The sequence below is a fragment of the Ranitomeya imitator genome, chromosome 1 (assembly GCF_032444005.1).
Source record: "Ranitomeya imitator isolate aRanImi1 chromosome 1, aRanImi1.pri, whole genome shotgun sequence".
NCBI classification, from domain to species: domain Eukaryota; kingdom Metazoa; phylum Chordata; class Amphibia; order Anura; family Dendrobatidae; genus Ranitomeya; species Ranitomeya imitator.
In genome coordinates this window covers 293,539,521-293,566,798 of record NC_091282.1, presented here as the reverse complement: position 1 = coordinate 293,566,798, position 27,278 = coordinate 293,539,521, and the positions used below count along the sequence as shown (strand labels likewise).

The 27,278-nt window shown below is 46.4% G+C and overlaps 1 protein-coding gene across 1 annotated transcript in view; it reads right to left on the bottom strand.

The window, feature by feature from the left end:
• PPIL2 (peptidylprolyl isomerase like 2) overlaps positions 1–27,278 on the bottom strand; it is an 85,574-nt gene that overhangs the window by 33,598 nt on the left and 24,698 nt on the right. The window contains exons 4-5 of the mRNA XM_069756580.1: positions 26,975–27,037; positions 14,049–14,100 (exon numbers count right to left, since the gene is read on the bottom strand). Of these exons, the coding sequence (XP_069612681.1) occupies positions 14,049–14,100; positions 26,975–27,037 (115 nt within the window). The remainder of the gene's footprint in view (positions 1–14,048; positions 14,101–26,974; positions 27,038–27,278) is intronic.

The following is a 27,278-nucleotide window of genomic DNA, read 5'->3' as shown; positions in this document are numbered from 1 at the left end:
CAGGACCCGGTCCGTCGGCTGCGGTCACAGGACCCGGTCCGTCGGCTGCGGTCACAGGACCCGGTCCGTCGGCTACGGTCACAGGACCCGGTCCATCGGCTGAGATCACAGGACCCGGTCCATCGGCTGCGGTCACAGGACCCGGTCCATCGGCTGAGGTCACAGGACCCGGTCCATCGGCTGAGGTCACAGGACCCGGTCCATCGGCTGCTTCAGTAGTGGTCACTGGACGGGAGCCCTGAGAACTGCCTTCTATTTCCTGGCATCTTCTCTTGAATATCAGGCCTGGTGCGATGTCATCCTTGTGGCATGACACACGTCAACGTACGACAGCAGATCTCGGGAGGCAGGATGAGTTCCTCTGGGTGTCCAGTGACCATCTATTTATATAAATGACTTGTAATGTTTTAATTTTTTGTTCTGTCCAGATGTCACCGTATCCCAGAATTCCAAGCGGAGGAAGCTCACTGACCGCCATATTGGGACACCCCAAGTGATGGGCGTCTCAATATGGAAACTGCTGTTGGCACCAACCTATTGTGCAGTACCACCAGCGGAACACCGTCGCACCACACACACACACTATATACGCCATAAGCACCACACACACGGTACCACCAGCAGAACACCGTCACGAACTCACCGCTGGGATCAGACGAATGTTTCACTGAATACCGTCATCTTTGTACGGCCATGTTCACACTATGCTGTTTTTACTGCGGAACCGCGGCGATGTTGCCGCTGCGGGTCCGCAGCTGTTTTCCATGCAGGGTACAGTACAATGTTACCCTATGGAAAACAGAAACCGCAGTGCACATGATGCGGAAAAACCCGCAAAAAAACGCGCTGAATTGCTGCGGAAAAAAAGAAGGACCATGTCACTTCTTTGTGCAGAATCGCAGCGATCCTGCACCCATAGAAATGCATTGATCCGCTTACTTCCCGCATGGGGCTGTGCCCACCATGCGGGAAGTAATGCGGATAATGTGCGGGTTATACCCGGGGTGGAGGAGAGGAGACTCTCCTCCAGGCCCCGGGAACCATATTTGTATTAAAAAAAAGAATTAAAATAAAAAATAATGTTATACTCACCTCTGAAGTCTCAGCGCTGCACGCAGCCGTCCGGTCTCAGGTTTGCTATGCGACCAGGACCTTCGGTGACGTCGCAGTCACATGACCGTGACGTCACCGAAGGTCCTGGTCGCACAGCATCTTTGGAACCGGACCGCCGCCTGCAGCGCCGAGGAGATCGGGACGTCAGAGGGTGAGTATATCATCATGATTTTATTATTTTTAACACTACTATTGATGCTGCATATTGCTGCATATGCAGCATCAATAGTAGGGGTAAATCCCGCAGCGGAACCCGCAGGACAAACCGCGATAAATCTGCAGGGAGAACCGCAGCGGGTTTGCCCTGCAGATTTATCAAATCCGCTGCGGGAGAACCCGCAGGATAAAAAGGAACGTGTGAATGTGGCCTACAGGAGGAGCGCATGCGCAGTTTTAATGTAAGTGCCGCTATCTGTCTGCACAAAGATGGCAGTGGTCTGATTTACTGCGCCTGCGCAAATTACGCGCAGGTGTAGTGAATCATTCGGCTGATCCCAGCGGCAGATGCACGACGTATCTACAGGCAGAGAAAGCCGGTCACATTAAAGGGGTTTTCCCAAGAACGAAAGTTCATTTAAAAAACTGACTAACAGTGTAGAGAGCATACCACATCTCCTGGGTAGGGGAGGAAGCAAAAGACAATACTGACACTACAGCAGGGGATCACAGTGGATTCAATCTGTGAGGTAAAATATTTCACTGACTTAAAAAAAAAAAAATAATTTTACCTCACAAAATGTATCCTCTGCGATCTCCTGCTGTAATGTCAGTATTGTCTTTTGCTTCCTCCCCTGCCCAGGAGTTGTGGTATGTTAGGTACATGGTCAGACAGACAATTTTTAAAATGAACTTTTGTTTGTAGGAAAACCCCTTTAGAAAGCAAATATTAACGTCAACATGGCTCCTCCTAAAAAGTAAGCCAATGACAATGAAAGGAAAGCGGCAAAGGCACAACGTCAAAGACAACAAAGGGCAAATGAGACTGTTGAAGAGCAACAGCATTGCTGGGGCAAAAGTAATGCATATAAGCGTAGGCACAAGCACATGAGTCCCCTGATGCAAAAGTCATTAGATCACAGGATGCCATTAGGTAACAACAGTGCCGCATGCCTGCCCCCATCGTGACATTACTGCCCTCCCAATGCGATAGCATCGGGCCTCCATCTAGTATTATCAATAAAGCCGATTTACTGGGCCCTGGCTAATCGATTTGCACCACCTCTATCTACAACTAAATGAACGAATGCTGTAGCTAACGGAGCCCATTTCAGGTCATGTTTTACGTTATATTGCATATCATTCTCGCGCTTCACGTTCGGTACCCAAAACAAAGTAAACTTTCCATTGTATTCTTTTGAGATGTATTAAAATTAAGAGCGGCCTGTGGAAGATATATCCAGGCTATTCGCCTTTCATCAAACAAAGGGGGTTTGTCTTAACACCAATTCACCAGGACACTTGTATGGTCCTAGTGGATACAAGCTCATTTGTAAATGGCACAGATATAATTGTAGAAAGATATATTCAAGGCATACAGAGTATTGTGAACTAATTAAAAGGATAAAACACATTGGCAGGTTCCCTTTAACCCCTTAGTGACAGAGCCAATTTGGTACTTAATGACCGAGCCAATTTGTGCAATTCTGACCACTGTCACTTTATGAGGTTATAACTCTGGAACGCTTCAACGGATCCCGCTGATTCTGAGATTGTTTTTTCGTGACATATTGTACTTCATGTTAGTGGTAACATTTCTTCGATATTACTTGCGATTATTTATGAAAAAAACGGAAATATGGCGAAAAATTTTTAAATTTTGCAATTTTCAAACTTCGTATTTTTATGCCCTTAAATCAGAGAGATATGTCACGAAAAATAGTTAATAAATAACATTTCCCACATGTCTACTTTACATCAGCACAATTTTGGAAACAAAATTTTTTTTTGTTAGGGAGTTATAAGGGTTAAAAGTTGACCAGCAATTTCTCATTTTTACAACACCATTTTTTATTAGGGACCACATCACATTTGAAGTCATTTTGAGGGGTCTATATGATAGAAAATAATGAAGTGTGACACCATTCTAAAAACTACACCCCTCAAGGTTCTCAAAACCACATTCAAGAAGTTTATTAACCCTTTACGTGCTTCACAGGAGCTGAAACAATGTGGAAGGAAAAAATGAACATTTAACTTTTTTTTGCAAACATCTTAATTCAGAACCATTTTTTTTATTTTCACAAGTGTAAAAACAGAAATGTAACCATAAATTTTGTTATGCAATTTCTCCTGAATACTCCAATACCCCATATGTGGGGGTAAACCACTGTTAGGGCGCACCGCAGAACTTAGAAGTGAAGGAGCGCCGTTTTACTTTTTCAATGTTGAATTGGCTGGAATTGAGATTGGATGCCATGTCGCGTTTGGAGAGCCCCTGATGTGCCTAAACAGTGGAAACCCCCCACAAGTGACACCATTTTGGAAACTAGACCCCTTAAGGAACTAATCTAGATGTGTGGTGAGCACTTTGAACCCCCAAGTGCTTCACAGAAGTTTATAACGTAGAGCCGTGAAAATAAAAAAATCGCTTTTGTTTACACAAAAATGATCTTTTTGCCCACAAATTCTTATTTTCACAAGGGTAACAGGAGAAATTAGACCACAAAAGTTGTTGTGCGATTTCTCCTGAATACGTCGATACCCCATATGTGAGGGTAAACCACTGTTTGGGCGCACCGCAGAGCTTGGAAGTGAAGGAGCGCCGTTTTACTTTTTCAATGTAGAATTGGCTGGAATTGAGATTGGACGCCATGTCGCGTTTGGAGAGCCCCTGATGTGCCTAAACAGTAGAAATCCCCCACAAGTGACCCCATTTTGGAAACTAGACCCCCCATGGAACTTATCTAGATGTGTGGTGAGAACCTTGAATGCCCAAGTGCTTCACAGAAGTTTATAATGCAGAGCCGTGAAAATAAAAATTTTTTTTTTTTTCCACAAAAAAAGATATTGTAGCCCCCAAGTTTTTATTTTTACAAGGGTAACAAGAGAAATTGGAACCCAAAAGTTGTTGTCCAATTTGTCTTGAGTATGCTGGTACCCCATATGTGGGGGTAAACCACTGTTTGGGCGCACGGCAGAGCTCGGAAGGAAGGAGCGCCGTTTTGGAATGCAGACTTTGATAGAATGGTCTGCGGGTATTATGTTGCATTTGCAGAGCCCCTGATGTACCTAACCAGTAGAAACCCTCCACAAGTGACCCCATTTTGGAAACTAGACCCCCCAAGGAACTTATCTAGATGTGTGGTGAGAACTTTGAATGCCCAAGTGCTTCACAGAAGTTTAGAATGCAGAGTCGTGAAAATAAAAAATATTTTTTTTTTCACAAAAAAGATTTTGTAGCCCCCAAGTTTTTATTTTCACAAGGGTAACAGGAGAAATTGGACTGCAATAGTTGTTGTCCAATTTATCCCGAGTACGCTGATGTGCCATATGTGGGGGTAAACCACTGTTTGGGCGCACGGCAGAGCTCGGAAGGGAAGGAGCGCCTTTTTGGAATGCAGACTTTGATAGAATGGTCTGTGGGCATTATGTTGCGATTGCAGAGCCCCTGATATACCTAAACTGTAGTAACCCCCCACATGTGACCCCATTTTGGAAACTAGACCCCCCAAGGAACTTATCTAGATGTGTGGTGAGAACTTTGAATGCCCAAGTGCTTCACAGAAGTTTAGAATGCAGAGTCGTGAAAATAAAAAATATTTTTTTTTTTCACAAAAAAGATTTTGTAGCCCCCAAGTTTTTATTTTCACAAGGGTAACAAGAGAAATTGGACCCCAGAAGTTGTTGTCCAATTTATCCCGAGTACGCTGATGCCCCATATGTGGGGGTAACCCACTGTTTGGGCGCACGGCAGAGCTCAGAAGGGAGGGAGCACCATTTGACTTTTTGAGCGCAAAATTGGCTGTCGTGTTTGGAGACCCCCTGATGTACCTAAACAGTGGAAACCCCCCAATTCTAGCTCCAACCCCTAACCCTAATCCCAACCTGATCCATAATCCTAATCACTAACCCTAACCATAATCACAACCCTAATGTCAACCCTAACCATAACCCTAATCAAAACCCTAAATCCAACACACCCCTAATCCTAATCTCAACCCTAACCTCAAACCTAACCCTAATCCCAATACACCCCTAATCACAACCCTAACCTTAACCCTAATCCCAAACCTAACCCTAATCCCAAGCGTAACCCTAATGCCAACCCTAACCCTAATACCAACCCTAATCCAAACCCTAAACCTAATCCCAGCTCTAACCCTAACTTTAGCCCCAACCCTAGCCCTAACTTTAGCCCAAACCCTAACCCTAGCCCTAAGGCTACTTTCACACTTGCGTTGTTTGGCATTCCGTCGCAATCCGTCGTTTTGGACAAGAAACGGATCCTGCAAATGTGCCCGCAAGATGCGTTTTTTGCCCATAGTATTGCCGACGGATCGTGACGGATGGCCACACGTCGCGTCCGTCGTGCACTGGATCAGTTGTGTTTTGGCGGAGCGTCGGCACAAAAAAACGTTCAATGAAACGTTTTTTTGTACGTCGCATCCGCCATTTCTGACCGCGCATGCGTGGCCGTAACTCCGCCCCCTCCTCCCCAGGACATAGATTGGGCAGCGGATGCGTTGAAAAACTACAGCTGCTGTCCACGTTGTGCACAATTTTCACAACGTGCGTCGGTATGTCGGGCCGACGCATTGCGACGGCCCCGTACCGACGTAAGTGTGAAAGAAGCCTAACCCTAAATTTAGCCCCAACCCTAACCCTAAATTTAGCCCCAACCCTAACCCTAAATTTAGCCCCAACCCTAGCCCTAACCCTACCCCTAACCCTAGCCCTACCCCTAACCTAACCCTACCCCTAACCTAACCCTAACCCTACCCCTAACCCTACCCCTAACCTAACCCTAGCCGTAACCCTACCCCTAACCCTAACCTAACCCTACCCCTAACCTAACCCTAGCCGTAACCCTACCCCTAACCCTAACCCTAGCCCTACCCCTACCCCTAACCCTACCCCTAATTTTAGCCCTAACCGCTGTTCTCCTGCCGGCCGGCAGATGGAGACAGATGGCGGGCGCACTGGGCATGCGTCCGCCATGTTCTTCTGCCGGCGGCCAGGAGGAGCAGCAAGAGGATCCAGGGACCTAGGTGAGTATGCTAGGGTCCCCGAATCCCCCTATTTCTCTGTCCTCTGATGTGCGATCACATCAGAGGACAGAGAATTACACTTTACTTTTTTTTTTTTTTTTGCGGTCGCCGGTAAACAGTTAATTACCGGCGATCGCAAAACAGGGGTCGCTAAAACCGACCCCCGATCATGCTCTTTGGGGTCTCGGCTACCCCCGGCAGCCGAGACCCCAAAGATTCTCCCGGTGCCGGCCGGCGGGCGCACTGCGCACGCGCCCGCCATTTTGAAGATGGCGGCGCCCACCGGGAGACACGAGGAGCATCGGGGGAGCTAGGTGAGTATTGGGGGGCCACCTGGGACCCCTTTTCTCTGTCCTCCGATGTGCGATCACATCGGAGGACAGAGAAATTAAAAAGAGATCGCTTTTTTTTTTTTCTTTTTTTTTTTTTTTGCGATCGCCGGTAAACGGTTAATTACCGGCGATCGCAAATGCGGGGAGGGTTAAAAACCCCCCGAATCATGTTCTCTGGGGTCTCGGCTACCCTCGGCAGCCGAGACCCCGGAGAAAATCGGCCTGTGGGGGGCGCTATACACTTTTTCCACAGCGCCGTTAATTAACGGCGCTGTGGTTTAAGTACCCTTAGCGGCCGCCGTTAAAAGGCGTATCGGCGGTCGCTAAGGGGTTAATAGGAACCTATAATGTTTACTATGAACGGATGCAAACCTGACCTCGTCAACTGATGGACACTATGTTAACAGCTGGACGAATGATAATGTAACAAGCCGAGCACTTGTGTGTCCATCACATGAATATGGCAGACTTCTATCCTATGGAAGTAGCCAATGATGGTTGCTAGTGAATGACTAAAAGTATCTTGGAATTCAGGAATAGAAAGGAAGAAAAAATAAACTTTCTAAAAATTGTGAATCCCTTGCAGGCTTCATTAAAGGGGATGTCCAAAGCCAAGTGAATTTCTACTACAAGTCTTACTATTTCATTTAACCACTTTTCTAACACACTTCAATTCAAAAGTCCCCTACAGTTTCCTCTCTACTCTAATTTTCTATGTCTTTTTTTTTTTCTTACTTCCAGTGATTATTCGTTTAAGTCTCTGAGGATGTACTGGAGAATAGATAATCATCAGGAGGCTGAGGCTAACGTCACTCCTAAAGGTACCGTCACACTAGACGATATCGCTAGCGATCCGTGACGTTGCAGCGTCCTGGCTAGCGATATCGTCCAGTGTGACAGGCAGCAGCGATCAGGCCCCTGCTGTGATATCGCTGGTCAGAAAGGCCAGAACTTTGTTTCGTCGCTGGCTCTCCCGCTGACATCGCTGAATCCGGCGTGTGTGACGCCGATTCAGCGATGTCTTCGCTGGTAACCAGGGTAAACATCGGGTTACTAAGCGCAGGGCCGCGCTTAGTAACCCGATGTTTACCCTGGTTACCATCGTTAAAGTAAAAAAACAAACACTACATACTTACCTACCGCTGTCTGTCCCCGGCGCTGTGCTTCTCTGCTCTGGCTGTGAGCGCCGGGCAGCCGGAAAGCAGTGCGGCCCTGCACTTGTAACCCGAGGTTTACCCTGGTTACCGGCATCGTTGGTCGCTGGAGAGCTGTCTGTGTGACAGCTCTCCAGCGACCAAACAGCGACGCTGCAGCGATCCGGATCATTGTCGGTATCGCTGCAGCGTCGCTTAGTGTGACGGTACCTTAATGCTTCCGCTCCCTCACTGAAAAAGCATCATCGGGGGTGGCACTGCAGTCACTTATGAAGGTTTCTGTCCCCTGATGATGTCAGATTTCAGTAGCAATGAAGTAAAAATGAGCGCAGGTTCTTTCACGCTGCCACCCTTCTTCTGTGCACACAGCAGCTTCTGTCCCCACAGCCTTGCTCACTGAAACAAGATGTCACTCACCTTGCTTCTATCACCACCACCCAATGACAACAGTGCTACCCTACAGCTTCTGTCACCGCAGCCTTGTTCACTGAAACAAGATGTCACTGAATGGCGGTGATAGAAGCAAGGTGAGTGACAGCAGTGCTACCCTACAGCTTTGGTCACCGCAGCCTTGTTCACTGAAACAAATAATTATCTGGGGGTGGTGATGGAAGCAGGGTCAGTGACACTAGTGCTGCCCTCCAATGACAATTCGGTTTAGGGTGATTATAGAAGTTATGCGGACTGAAGATGTGGAGGGGTGCGAGAGAAGCTGCGGTCACTTCTTTACTGCTACTGAAACAGGACGTCATCAGGAGACGGAGGTGACAGAAGCTATGGTAAGTGCAGGTTCGGCGTTAGGGGCAGGCAGACCAGGAAGTCGCCTAGGGCCCACAGTCTTCTGCTAATAGCGGCATGCCACGCGGCCACTATGGGGCCCCAGAGTAAGAGGGACCCGGAGCCGCCTCCCATCGCGCATTCAACTTATCGGCATCTATGCTGATACAGTTGAAAGCAGTGGTGGAGGAAATAGCGTCATGTGACACTCCCTCTCCCATCACTCCCCCTCTGCCTCAGCGAGTGCCTGTGCCAGCAGTGTAGCTGATGAGACACTGAGATGCTCTACAGAAGCCAGAGCAGCGAGGGAACGAGGAGAGGCAAGTAGTGTGTGTGTGTGTGTGTGTGTGTGTGTGTCTGCTGCACAATACTGTGTGTGTCTGTTGCACTATACACTGTGTTGTCTATATGTCTGCTTCACTATACTGTGTGTGGGGGCTGCATTATACTGTATATGGGGGACTGCACTACATTGTGTGTGGGGGGCTGCATTATACTGTGTGTGAGGGGGCTGCACTATACTGTATGTGTGTTTGGGGGGGTTGAATTATACTGTGTGGGGGGCTGCATTATACTCTGAGGAGGCTACATTGTACTCTGAAGAGGCTGCATTAGACTGTGTGTGCGGGGGCTGCATTATGCTCTATGAGGAGACTACATTATACTCTATGAGGGGGCTGCATTATACACTTATCAAGGCCATGGGGAGTGCATTTTACTATATGTACTATATGGGACCTGCATTATACTGTACCGAGGACTATCTGTACCCATCATTCTTCCTCAGCCGGAGTAAGGGTAGGTGCACACGGTCAGTAAACAATGCGAGTTGAAAGCTGCATACTTTTGCAGCGTCCAGATGTTAAGGCATAGTGGATGGGATTTTAAGAAATCCCATGCCCACTGCACAGACGCCCGCAGCTCACACATGGAGACGGACATGCGGCGGATCACTCCAGACTGCATAAATCTCACCAATACAATGTATGGGATGCGGTGAATCCGCACGGTTCAATGAACACATGTGGAGTCGCCTGCGTTCAATAGTCGGCAGCACTTTGGACGTAGCGGACATGTGCTGCGTCCAAAGCGCTACCAATTACTGACTGTCAGCACATAAACTAAAGAGGCCGAGAAACAAGCTTCGAACGACTTCAGTACTGTCGATCGCGCTTGTTTACCGGCCTGAACTTAGCGCATGTAAATACAACAGAAATGTTTCTGTGTGATGGTACAATATGTGAGCATTTGGGGCCCCACTTTAAACTTTTGCCCAGGGCCCCACTTTGTCTAAAACCAGTCCTGGGTAAGTGACCGCAGTGCCTACCCCTTCCCCTTGACGATTCTTTGTTTCAGGAGGAAAAGAAAGCAGTGGAGGTGACAGTATCCCCAGCTCCCCTTTCCCCTCGATAATTCATTTGAGAATCCCTAGTACATTCTGGGAGACTCAAATATTCATTGGAAATAAGAAAACAAACAAAATAGAAAGTTAAGAGTAGAGAAGGAACACTAGGGAAATGTAAATTAAAGGACATTAGAAAAGTGGTTAGATTAAATAGTTTAACATAGTATGAAATTCATATAGACAACCCCTTTAATGAACTGGCGCTGCAGTGCTTTACAGAGGGAGCTATGGCTCATGTTGAGCCAAAGCAGGGGAGCATGGCTTCTGGGAGAGAATGGGAGCTCTCAGGAAGAATAAAGACAGGGCACATATGAGAAAGGTATATGGACCATGTGCAGGTTACCGGAATGGCTGTGGATAATGGTAGCATGGGTGCTGGGGTCTAAGGACAGCTTTGTACGCCCTGCAGGGAAGCGGTCATTGGTTACAGTGCAGAGTCTGGGGCCACAGCCTTGACTGGCACCTGCGTTAACTAGTCATCACCCAGAGCTGATCTATAGCAGTAGCATCTTCCACCCACACATTCTTCATCCCACTGGGGTCACTTTGGCTTAGAAATGAGTCTCCTTACACATAAAACAGGGAAGCTGCATGCTGTAACATGTAAACAATATACTTCCTCATTTTGCCAGGTCTTCATTGCCCACCTGTTCCTCTGCATAAAATCTTCTCGTGACCCTGCTCCTTACAATCCAATGACCGTGGAAAAACAATAATTTAAAGCCATTTACCAGATTGAGCCATTAGGGGGAGCTTCTTTCAGTGAGTTAATCACGGTTATTTCTAAACAGTAGGAGACTATGGGGTCAAAAGGGGTGTTCTCATCTCCAATATACAATCCCAATATGTAGTAGGTGTAATAATAATATTAGTAAATACCTCCAATTAGAAATAGTGGAATATAGAATATTAGAATATAGTTAGATTAGAATGTAGTTCTTCTGATTCGCTATGTTACTTACCCCATTATCCAGCTTTGGTATACATGGGTAAAGCACTCATGGTGACAGTTACAGTGGCTTGTGAAAGTATTCACCCCCTTGACATTTTCTGTGAATTGCTACCTCACAACCTGGAATTTCAGAGTGGTTTTTTGAGGGTTTGCATCAGCTCATGTAAAGACCATGCCTACAACTGTGAACACTTGGTCTTTTTATTGTGAAGTAATCAACAAATAGCAAAAAAATAACTGAAAACTTCAGTGTGGCTAACTATTCACCCCCCCCCCCCCCCTAAAGTCAGTACTTTGTAGAGCCTCCTTTTGCGGCAATTACAGCTGCAAGTCACTTTGGATAAGTCTCCGTGAGCTTTCCACATCTTGCCACTGGAATTTTTGCCCATTCCTCAAGGCAAAAACTGATCCAGCTCATTCAAGTTAGATGGTTTCCTCTGATGAACAACAATCTTCAAGTCTGCACTTTGACTAGGCCACTCCAAAACATTTACACCTTTCCCCGTAAATCACTCGAGTGTTGTTTTAGCACTATGTTTTGGGTCATTGTCTTGCTGGAAGATGTAACTCCATCCCAGTCTCAAATCACTGACAAACAGGTTTTGCTCAAGAGTACCCCTGTATTTCGTACCATTTTCCCTGTGTCTGCTGCCGAAAAACACCGCAGCAGAATGATGCTGCTACTACCATGTTTCACTGTGGGGATGATGTTATTAGGGTGATGAGCTGTGTTGGTTTGGCACCAGGCATAGCGTTTACCTTGGTGGCCAAAATATTCAATTTTGGTCTCATCTGACCACAGCACCTCCCCTCCAAACATTTGGGGAGTCTCCCACATGTCTTTTGGCAAATTCAAAACAAGCCTTACAATTTTTGTGTGTAAGTAAAGGCTTTTTTCTGCCAACTTCCACAAGGGCCTCCTCTATGGAGTGTACAGCTTATTGTGGTCATACAGACAGATGCTGCAGTCTCTACTTGGGAACTCTGAAGATAACCATGATGGAGCTACAGTCTCTGTGCTGCCTCTCCGATTAATGCCCTCCTTGCCAGGACTGGGCGTTTTGGCTGGTTTGTTGAGGTAACATGTTCTTTCCATTTTATGATAATTGCTTGATGGTGCTCCTGAGGATCATCAGAGATTGGAATATTGTCTTATAACCCAACCCCCAACTCGTACTTCTCAACAGCTTTGTCCCTGATTTATTTGGATATCTCCTTTGTCTACATGGTGGTGTTTGGTTAGTGGTGCCTCTTGCTTAAAGATGTTGCAGCTTCTGTGGGCTTTCAGAAAAGGTGTGTAAATACTGACAGACCATGTGACCCTTAGATTGCACACAGGGGGTCTTCCTTTCACTAATCATGTGACTTATGAAGGTATTTGCTTGCATTGCAAATTTTTACAAAATTCATCGCAAAAGGGGTGAATACATATGCACATAATTTTTAGTTACCGTATTTTGCGGACTATAAAAGACGCCCCAGACCATAAGAAGCACCCCAAATCTGGGGGAGGAAAAAAAAATAATTTTTTTTTTAATAAAATGGTGGTGCTTCTTATAGTCCGATTTTATAGTAGCTTACTAGAGGGGCAGCTGCGAAGGAGCGGGGTCACGGGAGGCAGGATCGCTGCTGCAGGAAGCTGGCGGTGGCAGGAGTGGGGCGATGCTGCAGGCTAGAAGGAAAAGGGTTCTCATCGATGCGGACCCTGGGCTGTCCAAAAATATCGGCGTTGAGCGGAGTCCCGGCACTTTCCCATTAATTTCCCTGGGGTGGGCTTCGGTAAAATGGCCCCTTCCGGAGACATGCACAGACCGACATCACGTCTCTCGATATCTCGGGAGCAGGGGGGATCATAGTCGAGGTTAAGAGCGGTTATGCTCGAAAACTGTAGACCCGTGTCCTTTTATCCTCTTTTTATGTTTTGATAGTTATTTTTCACTTTTTTTTTCTTCTAACTATGTTGCTAATAAAATAATGCTTCAATATACTTACCTCATCTCCTGCGGATGCTGGATATTTCCATTTTGCTGCTATATCTACACACAGAAGTCGGTCTGTAGCCTCTGTGCAACTCAATTCAAGGCATGTTTCAACAGTTTGCGAGCGGATAAACAACTTTTTTATTTTTTTGTACAGATAGCATGGGATCACAGCTGATTCTGTTGGTGAGATAAAACATTTCCCTGTCTGTTTTCAAAAAATGTTTTAATTCTAAGGCTAGGTTCCCATTGCGTTAATGGGACCTCGCTAACGGACAGCGTTGCACGGCGAAATTAACGCCGTGCAACGCGTCCGTTAGCGCGCCCATTAACAGCAATAGGGACGCGCATCACTAGTGCGTGCCATTTTCGGCACGCGCTAGCGATGTGCCGGTGTTTTGTGGCACGCCGCGGACGCTGGTTGCAGCGTCCGAGGCGCTTCCGTGGTCCGTTCCCTGCTCTCGCAGATCGGAGATCTGCGAGAGCGGGGACGTTTAACGTGACCCCTTTAAAACACATTGCGTTAGCGCAATCCGCTAGCGCTAGGCGCTAAACGGATTGCACTAACGCAATCTGAACCTAGCCTAACAAACTTGGAGGCAAAGACAAAGTAGATCTCATAGTCCGAAAAATATAGGAAACAATGCAGTAATATTGCAAAATGTAACACAGGTGTCCAAACTTTTGCATAAGAACGTGTGATATACTTATGCACATTTATGTTTAGACACGATTATGCTCTGAAAGCGTAATCACCATTATTACATTTAAAGATCCAGAAGTGTAGAATTTAAAAAGTATTTTCTTCTTTTTCATTATATTATTCTAGTAAATACAAACTATTAGAAAAAAATTTAAACAAGTGGTAGACAGAAAACTTTGAAAGTGACCAGGTCATGTTGTAGCTGTGTTCAGCTATGTTCACATGTTCAGTAGTGATCAGTTAGGAAGGATCCAGCAGCAATTTGTCGGCACATCATTTTAGTCTGTTTTTAAATAATTGATCTACTGCTGGATCTGTTTTATTAACATTGAAGTCGATGAAGAACGGATCCGTTAATTACCCATCCGTTTTTCTTCATTTCTAAAGGATCCGCTTTTTGCTTACTAGATCCAGTAAAACACTCACCTCGCCTGTGATGGGATTAGTTCCAAATTTCTTTATCCACGGAACAATGCTTCTATAAAGACACAAATAGGCAGGTTAAATTAAACGTATTTATACACAATGCAGAGAGAAACAGATCCTAATTGGCACACATCTAAATGCCTGGCATCACAGAAAGACCTCACTGTTCGAATCCTTCAATTCCATTGTCTACACTAAAAGGAAAGAGTTAAGATTATAACTGGATCTACCAAATCATGAAATATTTCAATAGCGTGCCATACTGCATTTAATAAAAATGGGCTATTTTTCAGCACCGTGATAATACACACAAAATAAAAGCAATCTTCGATAAAAATAAAATAAAAAGAAATAAGCTAAACTTTTCATTGTATTTTTGAAATGTAATATAGACTGTGTTTATGACATTTTCAACCATTATTGAACGCATCAGCACTGTTATTATTGCATTATATTTAACTTTTTCATTAAATTCAGGGGGCAAGAGTACCCAGTCATAGAAACCATCAATATGCTGCTGCTCTTTGGTGCTGGGAGAAGCGGGTGCGTGACCGCAAGTATGTGATTTGCATACATGCGGTGACGTGCTGATTAGATGGGTGTAGACTGGTTTAATGCAAGTGTCTTGAGGGCAGCCAGATAAGTCTAGTCAATGTGGCTGGTGGCGGAGAATCCTCATCGCACTCAGAGTGACTGCAGACTTGTAGAACAACCACTTTAAAGGTAGAATGCTATACCTGGTAAATCTAGTGGTCTTAGGCTACTTTTACACTAGCGTTGTTTTCAATACGTCGCAATGCTTCGTTTAGGGGAAAAAACGCATCCTGCAAAGTTGTTTGCAGGATGCGTTTTTGCCCCATAGAGTAACATTACCGACGCATTGCAACGTATTGACACACGTCGCAACCGTGTTTTGTTTTGGCGGACCGCCGGGAGCAAAAAACGTTAAATGTAACATTTTTTGCTGCCGACGGACTCCGCCCCCACCTCACAATGCGGCAGAGGATGCACCGGAGAAATGCAGCCGCTGCCTCCGTTGTGCAGCGCATCAAACGCTAGCGTCGGAATCTCGGCCCGACGCATTGCGACGGGCCGAATCCGACGCTATTGTGAAAGTAGCATTACAGAGATAGCGCAGATTGCTGTTTAACCAGTTAAATGTCACAGTCAATAAGTGAGGCATATGCCCCACTGTCATTTCTCTCCCTATCACAATGCCTTCGTGGAATTCCAATAGGTTGCTATTAGAGCTGGAGGCCATTTAAATGCGGAGGGGAGGGGACGCTTAAAGGGTGTGTGCCCCGAAATCACAAAAAGGGCAAGGCACAGCAGCATATTTTCCTTTTTTCCCACCCAAGCAAAGTATCTCTCTAAAATTGGATGAGAACCCATGATGAATGAACCACTGTGCGACCTTTAAAAATTATTATTTCAATGAATATATATATATATATATATATATATATATCGTATATAAAAAAAAGCCATAACAGTTTGAAAGAAATAAAAAAGAAAAACATGTTGGTACTGTGTGTCTGTAAAAATCTGAGCTACGAAAATATAAAAATTCCCCTTGGTGATTGATGTATGCCACCGCCCTGGCATTTTCGGACTGGACTTGAATTGAACGACTGTAGAGGATGTTATGCCGGTGGAGCAAAGCAAGGAACATGCCCCAGAGCTCAAGTACTCAAGAGACAAGTACTTTTCTTCGGGCAGGAAAACCCTTACTCATGCGGTGTCGAACAGCATTCCAAGAAAAACGAAGCATTGGACCTGGATCAGAGACGACTTTGCTGTGTTGATGATCCAACCCAGGTGAGAAAGTGTTCAGAGTGATCTGCAGACTCTCATGACATGTGAGGGGGATGCAGCTCTGATGAATATGTCATCTAGATAGGGTGTACATGTGGAAAAAAGGGAATCCAGCTCCAATAGATAAAATCACTTAACTTTAATAGTATTCATTTAAAAATAGAAATAGGCTGTAAGACATACAAAAAACGGGTATACCGGAAGGAGAGTGCCCAGACTTGCATCCGCTGTAGCCTGAGAGTAAATATTATAGTGCTTTGAGAAAGGTATGTAAACTGGACCAAGTCGCAGCTTTAGAGACCTGCTTCACCGTCGCCTGATGCCGAATGGCCCAAGAAGCCCCCACCGCCCGAGTGGAGTGTGCTCTGATCCCCGCTGGGATGGGCTGACTTCTGACTCAGTATGAGTCCTGGATGATGGAACGAAGCCACCTGGCCATCGTGGCCTTAAAAGCGGCAAAACTCTTTCTGTGACCTTCCAGGAGAACGAACAGAGCATCTGTTCTTCTGAAAGATGCAGTCCTTGAAACGTACCTTCGCAGATCTCTGACCAGGCCCAGAGTGTGGAGAGATCTTTCAATTCTGTGAATAGAGGCCGGACAAAAGGAAGGAACAACAATATCCTCGTTAAGATGGAAGGAAGGAAGAAACAACCTGGCAAAAAGGACAGCGACGGCCTGAGGACAACCTTGTCCTGATTTAAGATAAGGAAAGGTGCCCAACAGAAGGTGGCTGATTCCAAAACCCTTTTGATCGATGTGATCGCCACAAGGAAGGCAACCTTTCAGGACAGAAGGACAAGAGGCATGTCCTAAAGTGGTTCAAAGGGAGGTTCCCGAAGGGCACTTAGCACCAAGTTGAGGTCCCAAGGCTCTAAAGGCATGCGATAGGGAGGAGCGACATGCGACACCCCCTAAAGAAAAGTCTTAAAACTGATACCGATAGGGTGGAGGTTTGGCCTTTGGGAGAGCCGAGTGTCAGCCCGGAGTCCAGATCGGCCTGTAGGAACTCTAAAATAGTGGGAACTGAGAAGAGGGGAGGAGAAAGACCACAATCCCTGCAACAAGCAAAATACCGGATTACGTACCGGTAATGCTCTTTTATAGAGCCCACGACAGCACCCACTAGAGAGAGGGGATCAGCCCCTAGGAACAGGAAACCTACAGAGAGATAAAAGGGGCGGCCCCCCCTCGCTCCTCAGTTGTTTTACAGAAAATAGGAGGAACCGCCGCCAGGTTTTAGTTAACAGGTTCGGGTATATCCATATATATACATATTTACAACCTCATACTATATTTTCTAATATTTACACCTCACCAAACAAGCACCATGTGCAACTATATACAGAAAAGGGAGGGATGTGAACGGGTGCTGTCGTGGGCTCTATAAAAGAGCATTACCGGTACGTAATCCGGTATTTTCTATTCGCCACGACAGCACCCACTAGAGAGAATTGCAGAGACTATAGACTGGGTGGGTTTACTGAGTCAAGGACCGATACACCAAAGGTGAGATCAGAAGTAGAGGATAGATCTAATCTATAATGCTTATAGAAGGTATTCGGTGAAGACCAAGTTGCAGCCTTACATATAAGGTCTATTGGCACATTCGCCCTTTCTGCCCAGGAAGTCGACAGGGCTCTTGTAGAGTGTGCTCCCACATGTATTGGAGGATCTTTCCCTCCAGCCTTATACGCCAAGATTATTGCCTCTCTGATCCAGCGAGATAATGTGTTCTTTGTGACTCCGGCACCCTTGGTTTTACCCTGAAAAGACACAAAGAGAGCCCTACTCTTCCTCCAGTCCCTAGTTCTCTCTAAATAGGCTAAGACAGTCCTTTTTACATCTAGGGTGTGAAGTCTTTCTTCTTCTGGAGTTGAGTGGTTCTCATAAAAGGTAGGTAACTGGATCTCCTGGGATCTATGAAAGGTAGAAGCCACCTTAGGGAGATAACAAGGATCTGTTTTTAAAAGTATCCTATCTGATGTTACCACAAAAAAGGGAGGATCTATAGATAAAGCATGAAGATCACTTACTCTTCTGGCAGAAACTAATGCCACTAATAATACTGTTTTTAAAGAAATATTTTTTAGTGAGGCTGCATGGAGAGGCTCAAAAGGTGATTGAGTCAATGCATTTAGGACTATTGATAGATCCCACTGAGGAACCCGAGGTATGCTAATTGGTCTCGATCTCTCACAGGCTGATATAAACCGGGATATCCATTTATTTCCTGCTACATCAAAATTAAAAAGAGCTCCTAAGGCTGACACCTGTACTTTCAGAGTGTTTACTGAAAGACCTAATTCCAGACCTTTTTGTAGAAATTCCAATATTGGAAATATAGGAATATCAGCGGAAAGTTGTGTAGTATGGAATTGAAGGAATTTCCTCCAAATTCTGACATAAATCCTGGTAGTTGAGGGTTTTCTACTTTTCATCAGAGTATCTATTAACCCACTAGAAAACCCCCTGAGATTTAGTAACTGCCTTTCAAACTCCATGCAGTTAAATTCATGCCCTTTGCCTGAGGATGAAGGAACGGACCCTGAGAGAGCAGGTCCTTGGATTGAGGCAGAATCCACGGGTCCGACACTGACATCGCCCTCAGCCATGAGAACCATGGCCTTTTGGGCCAGAATGGGGCCATTAATAGAATTCTTGCTCCTTCGTCTCTTATTTTTCTTATTACCAAAGGTAGTAGATTCCATGGAGGAAAAGCATATGCCAGGTCGAAAGTCCAGGGCACTTGGAGGGCATCGAGTATGTCCGGCTTGTCCTCTCTGGTTAGAGAGGCAAACATCCTGACCTGTCGGTTGGCTCTTGTGGCAAACAAGTCTATTTGAGGAATACCCCATTGCGCTGTTATCATTTTGAAAATTTTTCTGTTTAGCATCCATTCCCCTTGATGAAGGGTGTGACGGCTCAGAAAATCGGCACGAAAGTTGTCTGTGCCCCTGATGTGAACTGCTGATAGTGATAGCAGATGATCTTCGGCTAATTCCATGATGTCTGATGCCAGCTGCCTGAGTCTGTCCGACCGCGTACCTCCTTGATGGTTTAAGTAAGCTACTGCCGTGGTGTTGTCGGAGAACACTCTTGTGTGAGAGCCGCTGAGCTGAGGAAGAAAGTGAAGTAGGGAATAATATATCGCCCTCAACTCTTTGACATTTGAAGAACTATCCAGTTCCGAACTAGACCAAAGATCCTGAACCCACTGATCCTTAAAATGTGCCCCCCAGCCTTTAGGACCAGCATCTGTGGTCACTATACTAGAGGGGGAAATTATCCAGAGAACCCCTTTTGAAAGGTTTTTCTGATTTAACCACCACCTAAGGGAGTGTAATACTTCCGTTGTTAGATAAACTGTTCTATCCAGACAGCCTCTATTCTTAATGTCTTCCTCTAATATAAATTTTTGTAGAGGCCTAGTATGAGCCTGTGCCCACTGGACCGCAGGAATACACGATGTCAGAGAACCTAGTAATGACATGCTCTGTCTGAGTGACATACTACGATTTTCTATTGCTAAAGATACCTTATCAACTATGGAGATTTTCTTATCCTCAGGCAGCTTACAAATCTGGTCAGCTGAATCTAGAAGGAGCCCTAGGAATTTCTGACACTTAACCGGCTGAAGTCTAGATTTTTCCCAATTAACCAGCCACCCCAGGGATTGTAAGGAAACCACTACTTCCCTAACCTCTGCTCACACTGTAGGGGGTCTTTACCCACAATCAATAGGTCATCTAGATATGGAATGACTAAAGTATCTTTTACTCTTAGGAAAGACATAACTTCTAATAGCAATTTTGTGAAAACCCTTGGGGCCATGGATAATCCGAAGGGCATCGCCTTATATTGTAGATGACGAATTTGTCCCTCTATACAGACTGCTACCCGAAGGAACTGCTGGAATAAATGATGTATAGGAATATGATAGTAAGCATCCTTAAGATCCAATACTACCATGTAACAGTTTGGAAATAAATTCTTTATGGCTGAACGAATGGATTCCATTTTGAATGTTTTAGGCCTTATAAAGGAGTTCAGCTTTCTTAAATTAATTATGGTTCTGAAAGAACCATCCGGCTTATTAATCAGAAACAAGGGAGAATAAAATCCCCTCCCCCTCTGGGAAGATGGGACTTCCACTAGGACTTGTTTGCGTAGGAGGGTTTTAACCTCTGTTTCAAGTGCCTCTTGCTGAGGCCTGGATCTTAAGGTGGTAAGGAGGAAGGAGTCCGGTGGAGTTCTAATAAAGTCTAATGTGAGGCCTGAAGATATTAATTTAATGGCCCAAGTATTTATTGTTATCTCTTCCCATTGTTGCCTAAACTGTTTTAATCTTCCACCCACTGGAGGAATATAATTACTGGAATTTGTCGGCTGGCTTGAATGGACGTTTATTAAACAGGTTTCCTTTTTGTTTAAAATCCTTATTGTTCCATCTGTCTCTGAAGCCTCCCTTCTTTCCGAATGGTGGCTTCCTGAAGGCCCTTCTGTAAGATGGAACAAAGGGATTAGGGAATCCTTTTTTCCTTTCACCTGCCTTCTTGAGTATATCGTCAAGGACTGTTCCAAACAGGTACTCACCCTGACAGGGTATGGCACATAATTTGGATCTAGATTGGGCATCTCCTTTCCAGTTTTTTAGCCATAAAGCCCGTCTAGCCGTGTTGGAGATATTAGCTGTTCTGGCCGCCAGTCGTAGGGAGTCAATAGAGGCATCCGATATAAAGGCAGCCACACCCTTGATCAAAGGGATAGACGCTCGTAACTTCTCCCTGGATACACCATTTTTAATATTTTGCTCCAGCTGATCCAGCCAGACTAACATTGATCTGCCAGTACATGTGGCTGCAATTGCCGGTTTGAATGCCGTGACACAGGCCTCCCACGATTTTTTAAGGAGCGCATCTGATTTTCGGTCCATGGGATCTGTTTAAGGAACCTGCATCCTCCACGGGCAAGGAGAACCGGCGAGATGTAGATGCAACTGCAGCATCGACCTTTGGTATTTTGGTCCATGTACTTAAATCTTCGTCATCGAATGGGTAGCGCCTCTTACAGGGTATTGGTACAAAACCTTTTTGACCTTTACCCCATTCCTTCTTAACGAGGTCCTTTATGGCCTGGTTTATTGGAAACACGTGGCCTTTCCGTTGGGAAAGACCAGCAAACATGATTTCCTGTGGTGTTTGGGGTTCTTTTGACTCCGATACCCCCATCGTATTTCTCACCGATTTAACCAAGTTGTTTATGCCTTCAGTTGGAAAGCAAACAAAGTCTTCTTCCCCTGAAGAATCAGACAGTTGAGAGACCTCAGAGTCGACCTCCCCACTCTCTGCTGACGTGTCAGCTCTAGGTGAGGATACTCTTCTTTTCTTTTTCTCGGTATTAAATCGAGGAAGAACCGCCTCCTAACGACTGAAGTTCTTCCCTAATTATGAGCCGTATCTCGTTCATTTTCACCGATTCCTCCTGCCGTAAGGTGTTATCTATACATGCCTGACATAGACTCTTAGTATAGGAGTCAGGCAGGGGTTCGGTACATATAGCACATTGTTTGTGCTTACTCTTTCCCGTCCTTTTTGCCTAAAATAATACAAGCAAAGGAATCAATATATACTTCAGTGAAGTATGCGTACACTCACCCAGCGTATTAATTTTACCGGCTGCGGGGTTGTCTTAGTTTGGGATGTGGAACGGGATGATTTTCTTCCCAATTTATCAGTGGAATCACTTAACTTAAAGTGTCCACTGCTGTTTTTCCTGGTTTCGCTACTAGGTACTAGTGGCTCTTCCATGGAGTGCACACGGACCTCCTCTTGGGGTGACATAATGCACACTGACTGCACTTCTCATCCTGACTTTTATAGTGTAGCCACTCCTGCATACATCCCCATCCTGTTTTTTTTTTTTTTTTTTTTTACTCACAAGTCCGGCATCCAGACGCTGGGATCGCATGGGGGAATCCAATATGGCGGTTCCCCCGGAACCGCGACCCCGGAAGTTCAAGCTTCCTTCCATGGGACGCCGACGCTACTGCGCATGCGCCCGCGTCTCTGCAAACCGGAAGCGCTCTCAGCGCTGCTTCCCACCATGTCGCCTCTTACCTCTGGAGGGAACGGAGGGAAGATTCCGCCCAGGGACACCACACCGCTGCTCAGCTCCACTCAGGAGGGCATTACTACAGGTATCCACACTGCGCCGTGCCTTTCATTAGCACTTACCCAACGGTGTCCCAGCAGGGAGACCGTTGGTACCTTCAGGCTTCCCTGTCAGCCGCACCAGATGAGGGGGGAGCCCGCAGGAACATTCCCCCGACACTGTCTACCTGCTCTGGGACCCCTGTCGCTCAGCAGAGTCGATACAGGCGGTAGCCCAGGCAGGTCTTCCTCTTCTTAGCCATAGAGTTTTTCTCTGTGGGTTCCCTTCTAGGAACAGGAAACCAACTGAGGAGCGAGGGGGGGCCGCCCCTTTTATCTCTCTGTAGGTTTCCTGTTCCTAGGGGCGGATCCCCTCTCTCTAGTGGGTGCTGTCGTGGCGAATAGAAAAAATGTCTTCCTGGAACGATGACAGATGCGTACCAATGAGGATTTACGGGAACTAACCAAGGTGTAAATGACCTGTTGAGAAAACCCTGCCAGGGTTAAGACCCAGGATTCAACGGCCACGCCGTTAAACACAGGGCCCCTGAGTTCCGGTGGTAGATGGGGCCCTGGGAGAGCAGATCTGGCCGAGCCGGCAGTCTCCAGGGTATGTCGGCGACGAGGAGGACCAACTCTGCAAACCACGCGCAGCGAGGCCAATCGGGAGCGACCAGGATCCTTGGTACTCCTTCCGCCTTGATTTTCCTGATTGCTCTGGGGAGTAACGGTAGAGAATGAAAAATGTACGGCAGGCGGAATTGGTGCCATAAAAGAACCAAAGCGTCGACACCGAGGGCTCTTGGATCTCGAGACCTCGCTATAAACTCAGGAACCTTGGTATTCAGTCTGGACGCCATGAGATCCACATCTGGGATGCCTCAGACAGATCTGGTTGAAGACTTCCGGATGGAGCTCCCACTCCCCAGAAGTGAGACCCTGACGGCTGAGAAAGTCCGCGGTCCAGTTTTCCACTCCTGGAATATGCACCGCTAAGATCACAGAGCGATTGTTCTCTGCTCATCGGATGTGAGTTACCTCGGATATGGTAGCCCTGCTGCAGGTACCCCCCCGATGATTGATGTATGCCACAGCCGTGGCGTTGTCTGATTGCATACGGATGGGGTGACTCACCAGAAGATGATGGAAGTGTTGCAAGGCCAGTCGAATAGCATGGATCTCCAGAACGCTGATTGGTAGGTTCGATTCCTGAATTGACCAGCGGCCCTGAGCAGTGTGGTGGTGGAAGACTGCTCCCCAGCCCGAAAGACTGGTATCGGTAGTCACCACTAGCCATTGAATGGGTAGAAAAGTTCAATGTCCATCACCTGAGAGTGTCTGACCTGCAGGGATAAGCGGCACCTTTGGTCGAGGGAGAAAGGGTTTCTGTCCCAAGCTGCCAGAAGGGCATGTTGTAGGGGACGAAGGTGCAGTTGTTCAAAGGGGACCGTTTCCATTGCGGCCACCACCTTTCCTAGTACCCTCAGTGCAAACAGGATGGAGAGAGGGAAAGACTGACGAAGCGCTTGGGCTCCTTGTTGAAGGGCTAAGACTTTGTCTGGAGAGAGAAGTACCAACCCCTGAGATGAGTCCAGAGACATTCCTAGAAAGAAAATCTGCTGGGTTGGGACCGGAGAGGACTTGCTTAAGTTCCAGGGAAGTGATAACTGAACGCAGAGATTCCATGCGGAAATGACTGACCTTGACAAACTTGTTTAGAAGTTTGAGGTCTAGTATGGGTTTCACCTTTCCGTCCTTCTTTGGGACGACGAAAAGGTGAATAGAAACCCTGAAACCTTTCACTTTCTGGGACAGGGATAATGACGACATCGTGATGCAATGAGTCTATGGCCAGGGAGAAAGCATTTGCCCTTGCCTCTGAAGAGGGAGGACGGGAGGGAAAGAAATGTGAAGGGGGGCGCATAGCAAAGTCAATTATGTATCCGGACGACACCAGATCTCTGACCCACTCACCGCAGACGATGGAAAGCCAGACCTGACGAAAGAAGTAGGCGGCAGCCTACCCTGCCGGTGTCGACCGGATAGCACTGATAATCAGTGTGAGGAAGATCTCTGGAACCTAGGTCCTTCAGGCCTTGACTGTTTAGGTCAGGACTTCCAATGCTGGTTAGGCCTGTACGAGACCAGAGTTCCTCCAGCTCTTCTTGGAGAACGTCCTGAGCTGGACGAAGTAGTGGTAGTGGTCCAGCTTGGAGTGGAGCGAAAGGAACGGAAACGGATTTGTTGCCGTCTCCAAAAGGGACGCCTAAGTCTCTGTTGGGGAAGGAATTTACGCTTTCCTCCCATAGCATCGGAAATGATCTGATCCAGCTTTTCTCCAAATAAGCGACCACTTTGATAAGGAAGGGAGGTGAGAGACTTTTTTGATGCAGAGTCCACCTTCCACTCCCTGAGCCATAATGTCCTTCTGATAGTGATGGAATTGGCTGCTGACTGAGCAGCACAACCAGCCGCATCTAAGGATGCATGTACCAGGTAATTGCCTGCCCAGGAAAATTGGTTGGCAAGGTGCGCTGCCTTAGGAGGAAGGTTACTGTTCCGAAGTGAATTAGCTAAGGTCTATGACCAGAAAACTATAGCCTTAGCTACCTGTGCTGCAGCAAAGGATGGATAGAGAGCTGAATCTGAGGCCTCAAAAACAAAGCGGGCCAAGCTTTCTATTTGACTGTCCATGGGATTTTTGATGGATGAGCCATTCGGCACGGACAGGAGAGTTTTGGATGCTAAGCGGGATACTGTGGGACGGGGGGGGGGGGGGGGGGGGATCTACTGCCGGAGATTCAGCCCAGTCTTTTTTCAGTTCAGCTGAAAAGGGATACTTGGCTTCAAGAGGACTTTGTCCTGTGAAGCTTTTATTTGGGGGCTCTCTGTGCCTATTAACTATGGCTCTAAATTCAGGGTGAATAGCAAATGCCTTATGAGAGCGTTTAGTTTTCTTAAAGGACATGGTCTGATTCGGGGCGGAGCCGGAATCTTCCTCAACCTTTAAAGCCTGGTTGACTGCCTCCATAAGAAAATCCACTGTCTTCTGAAAATCTGGCGAATCCGGATCTAAGGAACCATCAGATTCACACTCAGATTCGCATTTGCTACTAAACTCTGGAGAGAGAGAAATGGAGCTGTTAGGCGACAAGGCATGTGTCTGCTCAAGAGACGTGCTAGGGATCCGTTTTCTAGGTGCCTGATGGCTTCTAGAGTGCTTTCGGCCCCTGCTAACCGACTGCTCCTGGCTTGGGGAGGATCCGTCTACATCAGTCCGGCAAACGCTCGGTCTCTCGAAGGATCACAGAGGGATTCAATCACTTTGGCCAACTAAGCCATGGATTGAGACAGTGACGAAGCCCACTCAGGGGGACTAGGTACACTGGGCTCGGTGGTGGTGGAGGGCTCCTGAGCAAGGTTGGGGTCACAGGCATTGCAGAGAGGCGAACTTCCTTAGGAAACGCAGACTGGCAGGAGGAGCATGAAGTAAAAAATATAGCCATAGTCTTGTTAGACTTTTTTGATGTGTTAGGCTGGGACATGATGTACCCTTCTATGTGGCCCTATAATATTAAGGGCTGCCGAGAAGGGGCACTGCCGAGAAATGAAGGGGTTACAGCAGGGAGGAGGATCCAAGAGGGATTCAATCTGTAAAATGCAGCGCTCCCTTACCCTTGTCCGAGTCCCCACTCCTCCTGCACTACTCCAACTGCATGGACCCTACGCAACACTTGCTGCCTCTCCTGATGGTACATAGAGGTGCTGAGGCAGTCTGGGGGGAGAAAGATGGCCCTTGAGATCTGAGAGGTGTTTCTCGTGCTGTGCGAGAAGCGCCAGGAACGGTGGGCGGAGTCGGAGGTTGCAGCCTAGAACAGGGCTGAAGCTGGGGGCTAAATTGGCGGCGCCAATACAGGAAAAAGGCCTATGCGTGCCCCCCGCAATAAGAATGGGTCCCCTTTACCCAGCGCCGTGGAGAGATACCGTCTGCCTCCTTGTACCATCCGCTTTAACAGTGGTGGTGCAGTGGGGGCTGCTCGGATGACACGAGGTGGGCCTCTGTACATCCAAGGTGTTAATTTAGAATGGGACAGGGCCGAATGTCGGCAATAGGCTTGGCTCCGGAAGAGGGTACATGGAGGCGACACGCCATGTGCTCGTCCGTTAAAGGTGCGGGGAGATCGATGCCTTTGAAGGGACCCGTCGCCCCTAGGAATCAGCTCAGGTGTGGCATCCCACGTTGCAGGAGAGGATACGGAGAGGATACACTCTCCGTGCTCACCTGTTGATGGTTTGGGGAGATCGGAGTCTTGAAAGGATCTGTCGCCCCTTTGTCTGTTGTAAAAGATAAAATCAAAACTGTAAAAATTGTAAAAATAAAATAAAAGAGTTTTTGGTCTGAATTTAGCAGACCCGTCCGTGTGCCTCCTACGGACACTAAGCAAGAACTGGTTCTCTGGGAGCCAGCATGAGGGTGTATACTGAAGGGGAGGAGCTAACTTTTTGTGTTAACTTAGTCTCCGCCTCCTAGTGGCAGAGGCATACACCCACGGTCTGTGTCCCCCAATGAGGCGAAGGAGAAACATTTTTTACCCCTAAATTATACCAATAAAAAGATAGGCAAAATGAAATGCCCCCACATATAACTGCGTCAACAACAAAAAATTCTAAGAAAAAAATTCTAAATTTTGCAAGAAAGCAAATTAATTGTGAAACAAAACAAAAAATAATGAAAATTTGCATTTTGTATTATTTATCTCAGTTTTTCTCTGATTCTTAGTACATTATAAAATTAATGATGTCAATCAAATCTACAACTCGTATTGCAAAAACGATCCCTCATAAGACAATGAAGACAATGCCCCCCAAAAAATTGTAGTAAAAAAGGACCTGCAAAAACTACAATGTGTCAGTCAGGAAGGGGTTAAGTTGTGAATTTAATAAGACATGTAAATACTTACAGCAAATCAAACACAATTCCATCTGGGGTGCACACTGGATACTCAAAGGGCTGCAAAGACAAGCTGAAACAACGTTTTTATTTATTAACAGGAAGGCAAAATATCATTTTGGAATTAATACAGTAACATATCCGTTAAAGCAAAATTTTCTACAACAAACATTTTTATTACAGTTTTCTCATAATGGTCTCAGAGTTATGAGACCATTGAGATTAAAACAAACTTCAAAACATGTCAAATACCGTATTTTTCGGACCATAAGATGCACCACAAATTTTCAGAAGGAAAATAGGGGAAAAAAAAA